The sequence below is a fragment of the Cyclopterus lumpus genome, chromosome 20, assembly GCF_009769545.1.
Source record: "Cyclopterus lumpus isolate fCycLum1 chromosome 20, fCycLum1.pri, whole genome shotgun sequence".
In the NCBI taxonomy this organism is placed as follows: domain Eukaryota; kingdom Metazoa; phylum Chordata; class Actinopteri; order Perciformes; family Cyclopteridae; genus Cyclopterus; species Cyclopterus lumpus.
Window position 1 is genome coordinate 7,238,115 of NC_046985.1, and position 17,349 is coordinate 7,255,463.

Sequence of the window (17,349 nt, forward strand, 5' to 3'; positions counted from 1 at the left end):
CCACAACACCCTCCCAGGTGTGCGTGCCACCTGTATGCATGCAACACTTGGCAAGCGCCTGAGAGACTTCTAAATGTGTGTGACAGGGAGAGTGAGGCGACAGGAGACCCCTCAGCCAAGAAGGGAAGTGCACAGACGTCTGCTAAGAGGGAGTCGAGCCATCTGAAACGGCTGAGGGGCCCTTAGGTGAGAGGGAATTACAGCACAAAAGATGGAAGGAGGGGAGTGACCTTGATAGCACATTGGCTCATATGAATGTATATAAGCTGGGTTTAAGGTTTTGAGGTTTAAAAAAAATATTGATATTGGGCAAGTGATGTTTATTTTTGGGCCTTCCCTTTATGTCTTATTCTTTCCCAAATCTGTGATGAAATCTAAAGGAATTTCTTTATTTTTGTTTTATGGTAGTACAGAAATACTGCTTTTTGACATTTATGATCAAGATCAGGTTGTACAAATGAAAATATGAATAATTTAAATCACAGAAAAGTCCAGTTTTGAGTATTAAAACACGTACTCGGGTGTGATCAACGTACTTATCATCCATGCAAATAGGTGATTTATGCACTTGTGTCGCATTAGCGACAGTCCCTTTTTTTGGAGATATTTCCACATCAAAGACTCTCAAAACAAAATCCAATGGGGGAACTGAATGAATCCAGCGAAATACATAATTTTCCACATATTTCATGACAGACATGCCGATTTCCCTCAAGTAGCTAAAGCCCAATAATCTATATCAGCCAGTTCTATCCTTTCATTAAATCTATATAGTTTTCAAAAACAATACTTTTTTCAATGGCTGCACCATTCCTTCAAATAGAGATATTCCAGATGTCGTGTGCATAATCTAACAGACATTTTCCAAAGTTGTATACTGTTTGCTGTCTTTGGGAACGTTGGGATCTCTAGATTTGACCAACAGTGTTGAGCTGCACAGCATGCGTTTGTACTGACTGAGCCACTGGTGGGCCTCTGCTTGTTGTCTGGTTATAATTGAAGAGTTGTTTGAATGTTAACATCACTGTCTTCATGTTTACTGGCGGTTGACTCGCTGCAACACAGTAAAAGCTCAATAACCGCAATTTCAAAGACATAATCAAAACACAACGTTGCCGCAAGGAGATGAAATTGAACGGTCTACCAGGAGAATCTATAGATGGCTCAAATCAATAGATCAGATGGGCCCGGGCCTGTCTCCTCTCAGTGAACGGAAAGAGGAAGAGAGAGGGAGGGGGTGTGTGGGGGGAGGGGGGTCTTTTGGCAATAAGGAGGCGCTCTAATGGAGTCTTTCAGTTTGCTGTGGCTGGAAATGAAAGGAGGTTGAAGCCCGGGCCAATTATTCTGCCTGAGAAGAGGAAGAGACTGAAAGAGGAAGGAGAGGGGAGAAGTGGCGTGTGGCGCTGGATCGTTGGCCTGTCAGAGGGAGAGATAGATAGATAGATAAATAGATAGATAGAGGACAGATACATAGATGTATAGAGAGCCTCCCGGAACGAGGGGTTCATTCAGAATAGCCCACAGATATTGGCCCCACTCCCAGAAATTTCCCCCAGAGCAAAAGGTTAACTGTCAGTCCCCCGCTAGGTATAAATAGAAGGCTGCCCTCCAGAAAGGCGTGTTCAGAGAGGGGGTAGACTGGGGAGGGGTGGAGGGGGGGGCAGTTCCTTGTGATCCCAGTGACACACAGGGGCGGGGGGTCGTTTCAGGTTTTTGAGGGGGTGGTCGGGGGAGGAGGAAAGATGCAGCAGAAGACATTATAATGGCTCTGGAGGCTGACAGAGACCCCCGGACAAAAGAGTGTCCTCATCCATTCAACTTGGCCGTGACAGCAGACACAACAAACCCCAGAAAGCTCTGGTGCAATTGAGCTGCGGCTGAATTTGACACCCGGAAAAAAAACAAAAATCAGAGCCATTGTTTTACTGAAGCTGCTGAGACGTGTAATTAGGCTAGTGTCTGGTACTCAAAAGGCAGAATGAAGGAAGCTCGGCTGCACGTTCATATCACCAGAGCGGGGTTAGTTGGTTTTACAGATGGTGTCAATATGTCAGTACTGTGCACATAATTCTTCTATAATAATCCAGTCCCATGTGCGAGTAATGAGTATACGCAGATATCCTTATCAGGTGTTTATTTTTTCACTTAAATCCATGGTAGCAAAAATGATACATGGCTGAAATATCAGACACACAGAAACTCGAAAACATCGAAAACGAAAAAGGTGCTTCACCACCTCAAAAAAATAAAGCTTCCTCTTCAGTGAAACACACCTGAATGTAAGCAGATTCAACCTGAAGTGATCTGCCACAAAAAGTCTTACAAAAATAAAATCAGGTTTGCTTTGACTAAATGAGACAGAATATCTTTTTCATTTCATCTCTCTGGTGAGTCATTGGTATTGACCCTGAAGGCATGTAATCTCTGACACATATCTTGTTCACAAAAACAAAGATGTTATTGCTTCTTTTTTTTTTTTTAACGCTAACTGCATATACTTAAACAAGTTTAATTTTTTGCCAGTCAGAAATAATAATAAATAAGGAAGAATAACCGGCTGATGTATACTCTGATTGCACTTAATCCTGTAGACCCCCAAATGCTAACTAACACACTGGAGGTCTAGTATGGTAATAATACCGTTCTGATCACATAGGAAAGCCTTTAAACACAAGCAATAATGTAATGTTTGTACAAATGATGAAACTAAAAACTGTTATAGTGACAAAAGCACTACGTTCTATAATACACAGGCAATCACAGATTGCAAATCTTAAGAAATAATGTCCTGCCCTCTTTAAACTGGCGGATGCTCCCAATAGGTTTGAATCTGGAGTGGGGAAATATTGTAAATGCTCACAAAGACATTGAACACATGGTCACCGCAGTGCGTTTAAACTGGCTCAACAATGACCACGGATGCTGGCAAAAAGTAATTCTCGTATACTCCTGGTACCTTCTTTCAAAACAGTCCACCGCGGTGGCTTTCTTCGCGCCGCTGATAAAAAAAATAACACAAAATGTGATTATTTTTTTTCCCCCCCCCCACCTATCAATCCTCTGTCTGTCTGTGTGTCTTAAAATGGTAAGAAGCAGACAAAAACAAATGTACAGAAGGTCTTCCCAGTCAATGAGAATATGGTGCTGTTCACAGGTAAATGCGACTAGTAGGTCTCACGTCGCCGGCACGCTGGAACACATTTCCTGTCTCTCTTCACTCTGACCACCAACGCGCTTTCGTCACTTTAAAAGTTCAACTTGGATGAGAAGATCGACGCCATTAAAAATGGTAAATACGTTGCATTATGTTCCGCCCTGCTGCCCGGCTTCAGCTACAATTTCTTTCAAAAATGGGAAGCGTCATTCATACAGTACATTTGGTTCGGGGGTCATTCAAAAACTACAAAATAAATAGTTAATTTGGTTTGACTGGAAAGGTACATCTCCCCCACGAGCCGAAGCCACTGAATACATTGCAATGTCGAGAGTGAAGACATTTCTCTTTTGCCCACTCATACAACAGTTCCCTTTTATGATCATAATATATTCAGGCGAAAAACAAAACCAGTCTTTTCTTGCCGAGACGCATCCACACTAAAAACACACGCGCACGCTCCCACTCCACGAACGGCAGGAAGATACGTATATACTTCCAGCATTAAAATAAAAACCAGTTCACTTCAAAAGAAATCTTTTTTTTTTTTTTTTTTTAAAAAGGCAAACACTGTCCTCCTGTGTAGTGTGAAGGGAGCCTTCATGCTAATGGAGTAGAACAGAGGTGGGAGGGAGAGGCTGTTTGGCCACAAGGAGGTGCAGAGGACATGGCACGTTAGATGAGGGGCTTTTTTTCTGACCCGCACTTTGTTATGAGAACAAAGGATGAAGTGAAAACAATGAGTCTTTTCGCTCCTGTTATTCTCCTCATTCTTCACGTAACTTGTCCATCTTTACATTGTCTGTCCGTCGCCTGCTTTCCTGCGTTTCCAATGTTCAGTCCATGTGGGGCTTCTCGACGCCACCCTGAGGGGAAGCAGAGGAGACGCTCGGTGTAAATAACATGTCAATCAAAGTTCTACAGCAATTAGGAGGAAACATTAGAAAATGTGGAGTTGCAAAGTTGCTTACAAATTGAGTGTCTTTATGGAGTATGGGTTGTGGCTGAAACCTTTTTATGCAAGAACGGATGTAGATTTATGATCCCTACAGTGACAGGCGTATCAAAGTATTGATATAAAACTACTTTATTGTTCTGATAACAGGGGAGCTTAACAGCCTCAGGTGACTCATTTTCAAGATATGAATTATGCATCAGTATGTAAACTCAAAACTGCAGGTTGAACCAAACTGTGGAAAATATCCAGATTTTATTCTAGCAATGAGTAGCTTTTAAGTAAATATGGACCGGATGCTGATTTATGAACAAATCAAAAACTACTTTTTAGGTGTCAAATTTAAAAAGGCAGGCAAACATTTTTTTCAGTTCCCCTTTTTTTAGAATTTCCCACAATAAGGGAAGAGAGTACCGCTCTCTCGACACAATGAAAAGGCATACTGCTGTTCTCATTGCTTATTTTACCCGTCACAAAAAAGAAGAAGAAAATATTCTAAATATATTCAGACAAAGTTTGTGAACTGAACTTTTTGCTCACGCATTCCAAAACCACACATCCGACTGTAACTTCAAATGACTCGGCTTTAAAAAGCAGAGCTAATAAGAACAAGAACTGTAATCTGCACGGTTAATGCTGCGAAACAGACCGTTTCACTACAACTGGCTCTGACCCAGAATACATAAAACTACTTTTGAGATACAAATTCTCATGTTCCTCCTGATCCTGCTCATAAATGAACCCACTGAAGCGAAAGAGGGAATAACAAAACCACGAGTGCAGACATGAGCCAACATTCCTCCATCGCAAACAAAAACAACAAGTAGCAAATGACCCTCTGGTCAGCAGAGTCCTGACTGGCTCTGTGTCTCACCACGACTGTGAAAAACAACAGCCCTTAATCTGCTTTCACGCTCTCACTTGAGTCAAACTGAGGGAGTGACGGGACTCTTACTTTACAGACAGAATGAGGTGAGGCTTCTGGGCACAGGCTTGATGAAGACATCAAAGCTGGCTTGATGGGATAATTATGAAGGAAAGGGGGGGGGGGGGGGGGGGGCGGGGGGGGGGCACTTTGCACAACTTTAAACCATTTTTTAAAAATCGGTTGTTGTGGTTCAGTTTAAAGTTTAAAGTGTTCAGTGCTGTGCAGGAGTCTTTTGAAGCCTGTTCCACTGTTTAGACGAGTGCAACAGGCAGATCGCTCATGGACGATATTGATAAATGTGAAGAGGTATTTTGTTCAAATATGACCAAAACCTTTCCCCTTTCCCCCCCCCCCCCACTGTCACAGTTGTTAACCCCCTGAACTATAATATTGACAAAATTGGAGAAAGCACCTGGATCAAGAGTATTGCGTGACCGCAGAACATTCCACGGAAAACGGGTCATTGTTTAAAAGGGATAGTTCACCAAAAAGCTAAAAAGGTCAAAATGCGACACATTGTTGAACTTTGAGATGTTACAGTTAAATAACTGCAAGCTTCTTTAAAAAGGTCAAATACATATTGAATGCAAGTGTTCTGCACATGGAGGGCTAAACTGAATAAAAACTAGCTGAAATGCTTACTTAGTATTAGTATATGTTATATTCACAAGTTGAACAATTGTTAAAGTCTCTTGAGGGTAAATATAGATATAAATAAATAAATAGTTGCAGACATTACCATGGCAAGTTGGCGTCCAATGTTTCCCACGGTGACGCCGCCTGAGAAGAATATGCATGGGAGCCATGAGCGCACATACAAGAAGTCTGGAGACGTGTACCTGAAAGAGAGGAAAAAACAAACATTATTAAATCATTCTTAACAATATAAAGCCGGTTAGGTGAGCGGATCCTGACCTCTACAGTTCTCTCTGAAGCTAAATAAGATGTCGTATGACCATGTATGTATAATGTCATGTCACAGAATATTTTTTTTTTTTAAATCGCAGACTCTTTCTAACAGGAAAGACATCTTAAAAAAAAAAAAAAGAAGAAAATATACAAGTTTCTTCTAGGTTTCATCCTTGTAAAGTCAGCATGAGCTACCGCTACCTTTTGAACCTCTAACATGAACAGCAGTCTTGTATTTTTGAAGGTATGCCACTGAAGCCGGTAGGGGGGTCCCGTTAATTAGGCTCCCAGAGACAAGGGGACTTCCAAAAATAGAACCTGGTACTTCCAGCCTTATCTGTTGCGCATTTCTTTTTGTGATGGAATCATACAGCTGGGAGTACTTCCAGGTACATCATCTACTTCTTTCACACCCGGGCGGGGCTTTACTCTACAGCTATATAATTATCACTGAAACATATTGCGAGTGCAATATGAAACCAGAAATTAGAGATGATAAAGCACTCGTGATTAATCATCGTCAACAGCATCAGTTTTGTTTCCTCAAAAAAAAAAAAAAAAAAAAAGGGGAAAAACCTGTGAAGCCTCTGTTCCACTATTTTTTTTTTTTTTGCAATGACAGCTGACGGCTAACTTACTGGTAAACTCCATTGTAGACGAGCAGCTGTGTGAAAACAGTAGCGAGGACGGCGGTGGTGATGCCCAAACCAAAGCCGCTCCTGGACCGGTCGAATGTCCACCACAGGCCCAGGGACAAGGCCGCCAGCGTGAGGGAGAGCTGCACGTTGTTGTCAAAGTCTAGTTTCTGTGTCACCACGCAGTTAAGGACAACAAAACAAACAGAGTGACACTCACACACGATTAGTCCGTACTCAAATATTCGTACGACGTACAGAAGTTTCATCCCTTCGTGAAGGTAAAGCAGGACATCCTGTTGGTTCACATACTTTGTCCAAACTAGACGTTGAACTGTGTCTTTTCCATGTATTTTAACAAAATAAAAATACAATCTATATAATAAAGAACAAGTGCTTGAAAGGATACAACACTGGCGTGGTTGATGCCGACGAACACTGCGATGCATCTCATGACGCTGGCCCACTCCCTCTTGAACTTGTGCGGCTCTCCCAAATGGCTGTCGAGGCAGGGATACAGCAGGCCCACAACAGCTGTGAGAGGGAACACACAGACCACAAATTAAACAAGATAAGCAGAAATTATGTGAAACGCCAGCAGGCAAATCTTGTTATGGAGCTGCTGCTGCGTGGGATTATTTGAATTGCTGCACATGCACTTCCACAATGAAGTCTTATTTAGACATCGGCATACACTTAAAAAAACTTAATAGATTTGTTGAATGTAATCTTTTGAACCATTTCTTTAATACCATTTGTTTGACGGTGATTTTGATAGAAACCCTGCTTTTAAGTGAAGTTGAGCTCCAGAAAGCGAAGACATTAAATCAAATTGCTTGTTTTCTGCAAAATCCAAAGAGATATTCAGTTTATCATTGCATAACACGAAGAGCAAAGTTCTTACAATTTAGAAACTAGAACCAGGTGTTTTCTCCATCTTTTACAATGGATTAGATTAATGGAAAGGAAACAGTTCATGTAATTCACTGTAAACTAAATATTGAGTAGGATACCGTCAGCACACATTGTACACACGATGAAGACCATAAGCAAGTTCCTACGTGGCGCGGAGAGACATTAATTTGTCAACAAACTGAACAAATATGAAGCTGCAGTTCAACTTTCGTTTCTTCTTTGCCTCGCATCACGTGGCGAGAGGAGCAGACGATAAAATGTGTGGTTTCCCCCCCTTCAGATTTCCCCCACCCACTTCCCGTTCCAGGCCTTAAAGCACCGCCCCCTCAGCTCACCCGTTATGACACTGGCCAATGAGCGCGCAGCTGATTTCGTATCCGGCTGTTGTGGCCAATCAGAGTGCGACAATTGCTACCATCTGTTCCAAGTAATTTTCTTTTTTTAATAACTGACTGCCAGACAAAACCATGAAGACCAGTATAGCATTAGAAAGGAAGACTTGTATAAAAGCCAACAATAACAAAGCCGAATGGTGATTCATTGCCACGTGATGATACAGTAGCTGGGTCAATAATAAAACAGTACTGTTTACGTGTTCATTATTGTACAGCTCAGTGTGGTGTTGCATGTAAATTAACCCCACAGACGATGATTTCCACCCATTGCTGATTCGGAAAAATGCATCTGACTGACTTTATTTTTTACTGCACTTCTCTCCTGATATGGAAGAAAAACTACTGTCTGTTGACCCCTCCCCTCTGTGCATTCCTTTGTCTCAAACTTGGCTGCAAACTACCGATGACCTGGGACAAACTGCTATTCATATTAAAAAAAAACGTGTCTCGGGTCTACTCACCGGCCCCGGTGCCGCAGCACGGTGGGATCCACCAGGCGGACGAAAACAAAGTTGTCATCACCTCCTCGGGAAACAGGGTGACGTGCCTCTGGATCTGCAGCAAGTTGAGCACCAAGGCGAGGAACGCTCCGACCGTGAAGAGGACCAGACCCCGACGGATCAGGTTGGCCGCGCGCACGTCGTGCAGAGAGCCGTAGGCATTGCGGAGCACCGACGTGATGATGGACATCATTTCTTCAGCTTTGGATGCTAACCAGTTAGCTCCGGACGAGTGTTTCGTTTCACAGGAGCAGCTCCAGCAGTGCTCCTCCAGTCTGGGCATTGGTCGCTTTAAGGCTGGAGGAGAGTTGGATACATTTGTGACTTCATAACCACGTTTAGCTTGCAAGTAGAGAGAATACATGTTGCATGTAATACATTAATGGGTTTTTTTTCGTATCCTGCTAGAAGGCAAATAAGTTGTGCTACATGGAGTAAAGGCTGGTGCTTACCTTGATCTCAAGATGTCTTCACACTTCTGGTTGTGGTGCCGTCTTGGCGGATGAATAAACCCCCGGGGTCGCCTCCTTGTGTTCCTGCTCGTTGCAACAAGGAAATGTTGGTTAGAGAAAGAGAGAACAGTGCTGCTCCATTCCAGCGCACAGAAAGCTCATAACCAGGCACAAGAGCCTTTCTCTGCAGAAAAAAACAATCACAGCTGTGTCGGGTGAGAATCGGCAGCCAATCAGAGCGCGGCGGCTGATATGACGTGTCGCCGCCCCACCGCCCCCTCGTCCGGGTACAGACGCACAAACCAGGAGGTGTCTGGTTGAGCAGAAGCGAAAGTGGAAACTATTTGGAAATGGCGCATAAACACAGCCAGTGGACCATAAAGAGCATTTGAAGACGCGATGATGTATGTTGCAAGATCCACATCGGTTGTTATTAGAGCAAACATATAACACAAGTAGCCCCATAAATCATGCTAAACTCAGGACTGAAAACAGCTGCAACGACTTCCAGAGTGGATTCCTGTAAGATTATTTGTTTATAAAATGGAAATATGTGTTTACCAGGCTAAAAGCAGAATTCCCTCTTGAATAAATGCTTGTACACTTATACAGATCTAGTCCTTCAAAAAAGCAAACTATTCCAATGTCCTACACTGGTGCCTTTTATATAGGCGGCTTTGTGAAAGGGTGTTAGTGGCACAACTTTTTTTTCTGTTGTTGATAAAAAAGGTTGTTGAACTTTGGGTCAGATTAGAGGAGGCGTGGCTTGCCTGCTTGCAAAGAGGAGGATCCATGGGAGAGGCCTGTACACGAACTGCACGTACGCCGGAGATAATGTGAAATGTTCAGTCCTCCCAATAACAGTCATCCAAGTCATCCAAGGACCAACAACAACATGGACACATGTTTTGCAAGAACCTATGTGATCAGGTATATAGTGCAATGCGATAACAAACCTCCACCTTTTTCATTCGTGCAACAAAAAACAAACATCTGTTGGTGCATATTATTTTGCAAATGAAAAACGAGACACTGCATCAACAATCCAGTTATGTCAGTTTTACTGGAAAAAGTCCCATACTAATACATATATGTACTTAATATCAGCTGCTGACACTTTGTACAAAGTAATACCATGGTTGAATCATCTTTCTTTCATGCAAATTGCCTCGCAAAATGATGCATCATGACCTACAGCGAATTTGGTAAACAAAAACGAAAAGCATATCAATCAGATAGCATTTATTTTCAATTAGGAATTAAGTTGAATTAAACTCCTTCTTTGGTGTAATTATGCCGCTGATGTCTCAGGGTATTGCATTTGTTGTATTTTTGGGAATTATGTGGCGCTAAAATGAGTTCTGCTTCAAACGAGCGAACTGGTTTCTGGTTGTCACCCAGTGTTCAGCTTCAAGCTCTTAACCCAACTGCTGAATTCATCTCTCTTTATGGCTGATTTGATGTGCCATATGGAGGAAAACCATGCCCCAATTACTGGTAATATTGAAAGAAAACATCTTATAACCATAATAAAAGCAGACATCAATGCAAGACCAGACTTTTTAGTCATGCTAGCAGCATGGCTCTGTGGCAATGTCAGTGTGCCAGTACATTACTTTGGACGGAAATCTCTCAACAACTATTTCATGGTTTGACATGACATTTTGCCCAGACATTCACAATGTGATGATGTGTCCTAATCCTAATGATTTTCACGATCCCCCAACTCTTCCATCCGTGGCACCGTGCGGTTCAAACTAGTGAATGTTTCTTCAATTATGTGAGGGATGGCCGTGAGATCCGGCGCACACATTAATGTACTGAATACTTTGTGTTTAGTGCTAATTGGACAACACCTAGCGTGCTAACGTGCCAACGTGAGCCGGGGAACATAGTAAACATTGTTCCTGCTTAGCATCAACATGTTAGCATTGTCGTTGTGCACACATTAGCATGCTGATGTCAATGTTTAGCTCAAACCCAAGGGAGTAGAATTTGGTGAGGACACGTCGATACCAATAATCCAGCGACGAGCAAATTGTCCCTTGCAATAATTTTGGTTAAAAACTGATCTTATGCAGATGTAAATTAACCGGAGAATAGGATAATTAAAAAAGAATTCTAGTCTGTCAACTATGACAGCGTATTAGGGCCGCTGATCAAAAACATTTTGAATAATTTAGAGATTTAGAGAATAAAGTCATAATATTGGAACAAAGGCTAATAATGAGGCTAGTGGGCCTACAGGTTGGACAACACCACCTGGGGTTAAAACACCCAGGAAAACTAGAACAAAGTAGTGATACAGAAGCACCAACATAATATAGGTTTAGAGCAATTCTGCCTCCTTTCCTCTGCACATGAAGTGTTTACCTGCAATTAATCGAAGCCTGCTTGAACGTGATTGGTCAATACTACTCGGACGTACAAACAGAAACCAGAAAGCTTTCGCTGGCAAAATCTTGGCCCAGTTGCCTGCAGGCTCTTCATGTAAATGCAGAATCTGTTTATGGAGATTACCACATCACACGCCACCACATGCATTGAAGGGGGGAGGGGCGCCACCAATACCCTACCCTGTTCATCTGGTAGCAACACGAGTGAAAAACAAACGTACGAGGGCTGAGCATGAGGCTGAAGGCAGATAAGCAAAATTGAAAAAAACGCAAACCCGAGCAGTTGGGTCCAACATTTTTATAGTTGGATGCAGGAGCATGCAGGCAAAACAGCTGTGGCTGACAACCTTAAAATGACAAATTAGAAAACAGTACATTTAGTACGATGCTTACTAAATTACACAGTTGAGTTTGTTTACCTCAACAAATAGACAGCTTGCATGACTCCACAGTCAATGCTTCCTCAAACAGCAGCAGACTGTTCAAAGACACTACACGCACACACACACACACACACACACACAAACACACACAAACACACGCACACACACACACACACACACACACACACACACACACACACACACACACACACACACACACACACACACACACACACACACACACTCATACACACGACTGAATGACTAAACTACAGGGTAACTTTTACCTCAGTGGGATGTCAACTCCCAATGCCTTCCCCCGTGGTGAGCTGAACAGCTACCTATGTATATTTAGAAAATGTGGTGTTTGTTGTGATTTTGTCTATTTGGAGCTTTTTTCAGACTCAGGATGTTTCCCACTGAGAATGAGAAAGAGGCTGTGAGCTGCACTTTATAGGAGGAGGTGAAGTTAACGTTTGTGTGTACAATAAAATGAACAGCGTGAGCTTTATGCCTGATTAGAAGTGCTCTAAACTGGTTTCAGTTTTCCACCTTTGATGAAGAGCAATGACAGAGGCCCTTTCCCTAAACGTTGTCTCATTCAGAGAACAGAGTTCCAGACAGCATTAGGGTCAGATGTTCTGAATGGGATACTACCAGCAGAGTCATAACATAATGCACGGTAGACTACAGGGCAGGTTATTATCATTATTCTGATTAAATTACAATATTTCTTTCTCAAAATAATACAACTCCTCAGGGAAAATCATATATATGAATATATAGATATTAATAATTGTATAATTGATGAGAATAGGTGCCACATGTAAATGTAATATGGTGACTCCAAACAAAAGACACAAAAGAGGACGGAAGAGTAAATCATGCCTACATGTGTGTTCATAAGAAGTTGATCTGAATACACATTTTAAAGCAGTACAGAGTCTTACTGCATTATATTACATTACATTTTGAATTGTCACCTGCTGCCCAATGTCTTCCCTTTACTTAAATAAAAGTATTATTTCCACCAGTTTTCCAGGCCCCTCTTCACCGCTGTGTCTACGTACAGTTTCGCAGACCCACTTCATGTCGACTTGTATTCTCAAACAGCGATGGCAAATGTAGTGGTGGGGAAGCTACTTTATTCCTGGAGACTTTCATGTTAAACCATGTCATCACACAATTTAAAAAATAAAGAAAATCTTTTTTTGAATGTTTGTATTTCATATGGATATATAAGTCATATTATAGGTATTACAGTTTCCAGATAGCACATTCAAATTGACCGAGTTTAAATTGGTTCCACTTGAATAGAATGGGAACATGCCATTTCTCAAATAGCAGTGATAACTGAATGGTTAAATATAAATGTCACAGCTGCACTCCACTGGAGCGGTTTCACTATTTTGTCCCAAACAAGTCAAGCATGAAAGTATATTGAGGGTTGAAAAGTTTGCATTTGTCCCCCCCGTCTGATTTTCTGAATGCTTGTGTTGGTGTACGCGTGAGGCTTGAACAAATACAGCATATCTTATTGGATGAGGAGACTGTCAAAGAGGACATTCTGCTTTTTAACCATCTGAACAGGTTTCTTTTTTTTCCTCACTCGGATATAATGGCACACATCCTCAATCTTGACCTCTTTACAAACGCCCCGTTGTGGTTCTTAAACCAACATTTAGAGACATTTATTTTGCTGCCATCCCTAGATAATGACATCAGTCATATTCACTCCATCCTAATTCCAGTGGTCCATGTGGTTAACACAGATAAATCGCCAGAGCTTCACAGTTTTCCAAAGGGGGGGGGGAGGTCAAAATGAGAAGGGTGCACGTACCGGGGAGCTCTCCAAGGCCCCAAAACTACTGCAACATTTTAGTAATCCAGCAATAGTTTCCCTCTCTGACCCAGTAAGTGTGTTGAAGGTCTCTGGTGTGTGTGTGTGTGTGTGTGTGTGAGTGTGTGTGTACATTCCCCAAATAAATACATATACCTCTTCTCGACAACGCAGATGCCTGAGGATAAAAACACACAGCAATGAGTGTGTTTAGGGTGTCAGTATTGTTGGATGTGTGTGACCTGAGACGGCTTCCACACAAGAAGCCACATTAGTGTTTATTATTAATTACTGAAAGAAACGAAACAAGGTTAATGCAGAAAAATAGTGAGATCTTGTGGAAATTTAGACCCTTAATATTGCTTGTTGTGCTTCTACTGACTAACGTGTGCAGTAAAGTGGACGCTGAAATTACAAGTCCTACGTTAGCTAATACGGAGCCATAATAACCGTGAAAATGACTCGGCATATGTAGCAAATAGCTCTTAGCAACCGGCAGAGCTGGCATTGAGGAGGTCTCATCCACATCAGAAGATAAAGCAGGATGCTATGACACTTCAAATGAATAGCAGATCAAGCGTGCCATAGATTATGCTGTTAGACTGGGAGGGATTGAATTATAGCTACAGGAAAATCCTGCTGGTAAATTGAGCTGTCAAACTCAAGCTTGACAATTTCTTTCCCCAATTTTGTGTGAAATTACGAGGGGAAACATCCTAAGCCGTCCTCCCTGGAAGAGTTGATTAAGACGGAAACGGTTTCAGCTTCATCCTCTTTATTCCTTCTAGTTCAGGTGTCAGAAATCATTGCGTTTATTCCTTTCTAAGTGCTAAAATACTGCACATTTTGAGAGCCTTTGAAATTGTTAAACACAATAATAAAGAGGGTGTTTTCATGTAAATGCACTTTAGGTAATGACAGTATCCATCCCTTTTTATCACTCGCTAAATAATCCATAAATCGCTCACAATTTTCCAACCCTATTTTCTTCCTTTCTTCAATAGCGCTGCTTCAATGCATTCCGGCTACTCACATCTTTTCAGTATCTCGCTCTCTGTGCCATGAAAGATGAAAGAGGATTCTGCGGTATGGAGTGTATCAAGCAGCTTAACAAAGGCTCCAATGAAGGCCCTGACTCTACAGCCCGAGGGCGTGGCACCAGGATGCAACTCTCCCAGCCTCTTTGTTCTTCAGCGTTCAGATCCAGACTTGTTTCACAGCAGCTCACCTGATTTCATAGCCAGGTGCTACACCTAACCCGGCACAGCGTATATATTCTGGGGGTGTGAGGCTAAAACGGAAGGAATATGTTGGGTTTTAAGGAATGATAAACACATCCTAAATTAGCGCTAGAAGCCAAACATACTCTATTCAGTGAATTAAAATGTTTCTATCTCACAGGCCTTGTTTTCCATTCAATGTGGTTGTTTGAAGGAATAGTTCAACATTTTGCGAAATAGGCAAACCGCTTGCAAGTGGCTGTTGGCTGGAGCCTTATATTTAATAAACATATTAGATATAGTGGTATCAATATTATCATCTAACTCTCTGCAAAAAGGCACATAGGCGTATTTCCCGGAGTTGTCAAAACTCTCCTTTGTGTCTGATATGACAAACTGCCCGCTGCTCTTATCATCTGCAAGTTTCCCAAGTTTATTGCTGCCGTTGACCTTTTAATAGCTATTTCACTTGAAAGGAAAACCTGCCAGTTTGTTATCTGACTTTCAAGTAAACTGCACCGAGGTGATAAGTACTGTATCTACAGCTACTGACTGTGTTTTTAATTACTTGATGTTTTCTGTGCAACCTGGTAAACAAATGACTCAACACCACAACGTCAAAACTTACCACAATGTGAAGTCAACACTTCGGACATCAACTGAACATCACAAGCTCCACAAAGGTAATATTTTGTTGCAGGGCCATTGTATTGTATTGGGCGGCTTTCCATTACACCATGGGTGTTTGTGAGCCCCCCCGCCTGTATATGTGGCATATTTACACAAAAGATCTATTCAAGTCAGCCACACTAGAAGTGCCCATGAGCAATACGGCTCAAACAGCCAATCAGCATCCCAAAGGACCCCCGCCTGGCTGCTCAGGTGTCATTCTCGACCAATAGCAGCCGCTCCCTCAGTGGGTACATTTCTGTGTGTGTGTGTGTGTGTGTGTGGGAGCAGCTGGAAAATGCTCCTAACATACACCACACATTACCTTTCTGCAGTACAGAGGTGTTTCATTTGGTACGTTTGAACAGCAGAGAGACAGAATAGTGATGTAATCCGTTGGCACATCCAGGAGTTGCTTCACAGACTAATAGAACAACTCATGATGAACGCAGCCTTCCATGGTGACTTTCCTAGGATTTGGCCACATGACTTATAGCTGATTAAACTCATTCAGTTGAAATGTCATTAAAAAATGTTTTATCACGATTAAGTCAAGGGATATCGACTTAACAATATCAATGCAACGGCATTATTCAAATCCATTTTGCACCCAACACCCAGAATGAAAACATGTACCTCCTCTCGGGATTGTATAAAAGTTGTGTTGTTTGTGTACTTTTTAAATTATTTTTTTGAAAATCAGTCATTTTACTTTAACTTAAATACTGTTTTATCACAAGTACAATATTAAAGTATACAGTATAATAAAAGTCCAATAATTAAATAAAATTAAGGATCACGTCCTAATGGGTTATGGTTAAATCTCAGCCTGTACTAAATTAAACATTTGGCTATTAACAAGTTGGTTATTTACAGACCACACTTCGGCTAACGATACCTGGTGATTCAATCAAATATGTATAGATTAGCAATATACGGCCACTGTGTTGGGTCAACGATCCACTTGGACGGAGAAAGACTGAAGAGGAATGACGACAACCTTTAATTCATCGAGGGTATCACAAATGCTCAGGTTTGGGCTAAGTCGCAGAAATAATTATTAGAAATGTTTATAATATAATTGTGTGTTTAACATTAAATTAATGCATACAAAATTGTTTATTTAATTAAAAGTCAAAAAGTAACATTAGCTCAGTTCAGGTGTACACTTGATAGACCTTAGTAGGTTAAGTTTACACGCTTTTCAACATTAAACTTTAATTCTACCTTTAGTGAGGTGTGTGAGGACTTTCTGCTGTTTTTGACAATACTCCCTGATGTGACTGCAGAGCCTCAATCAGCCCAAAAGGTTTCGGGGAGCGCATGCGGGTCAGAGAGGTTTGGGGGGGCCTTGAAGGTGGGAGCAGAGCGGACTGACGTGAGTCAAACGCTGCTCATGTGCGTAGAAGTTGCACAATCTCCCCGAGCTCCCCGGAGCTCACCGTGTTTACAGGCTTACAGCTCAGAGCTGTTCACCTTGGCTGTTTAATGTTGAAAAGTGTGTAAACTTAACCTACCAAGGTCTATCAAGTGTACACCTGAACTGAGCTAATGTTACTTTTTGACTTTTAAGTACGTTTCTTACCAGCATTTACACACGATACATTTGTTTTACAGTAACAGCACGTTTACTTGAATATAATATGCTATGTTTGCTCTTTTAATCTCTGGTTACTAGCTTTTGCCACATTAGAAGTTAAGCCAACCGACTGCGAGCTACTAAATTAAAACTGTAAAATGATGGGCCATACTTCAGTTTTAATAAACGGTTATAAAGGCCTACGGTGATAATTATCGAACTGGGAGGTGTTTTTTGTTTTTAACTGGCTAGACGTTAACCTGTTTCCAGTCTTTGAGCAAGGCTAAGCTAAGCAAACCGACTGCTGGATATATATATATATATATATATATATATATATATATATATATATATATATATATATATATAACGGACATATATCATTTATCGCCTCATCTAATTCCCTGCCAGAAAACAAT

The 17,349-nt window shown here is 41.6% G+C and overlaps 1 protein-coding gene across 1 annotated transcript; it reads right to left on the reverse strand.

The window, feature by feature from the left end:
* Positions 1-2,119: 2,119 nt before the first annotated feature.
* On the reverse strand, positions 2,120-9,064 carry insig1 (insulin induced gene 1). Its single transcript, XM_034559982.1, has 6 exons — positions 8,844-9,064; positions 8,353-8,688; positions 6,991-7,115; positions 6,585-6,751; positions 5,777-5,876; positions 2,120-4,020 (listed from the first exon to the last, which is right to left on the reverse strand). The coding sequence occupies exons 2-6, from the start codon at positions 8,672-8,674 to the stop codon at positions 3,991-3,993; spliced, it is 744 nt and encodes a 247-aa protein (XP_034415873.1). The 5' UTR covers positions 8,675-8,688; positions 8,844-9,064; the 3' UTR covers positions 2,120-3,990.
* Positions 9,065-17,349: the final 8,285 nt, after the last annotated feature.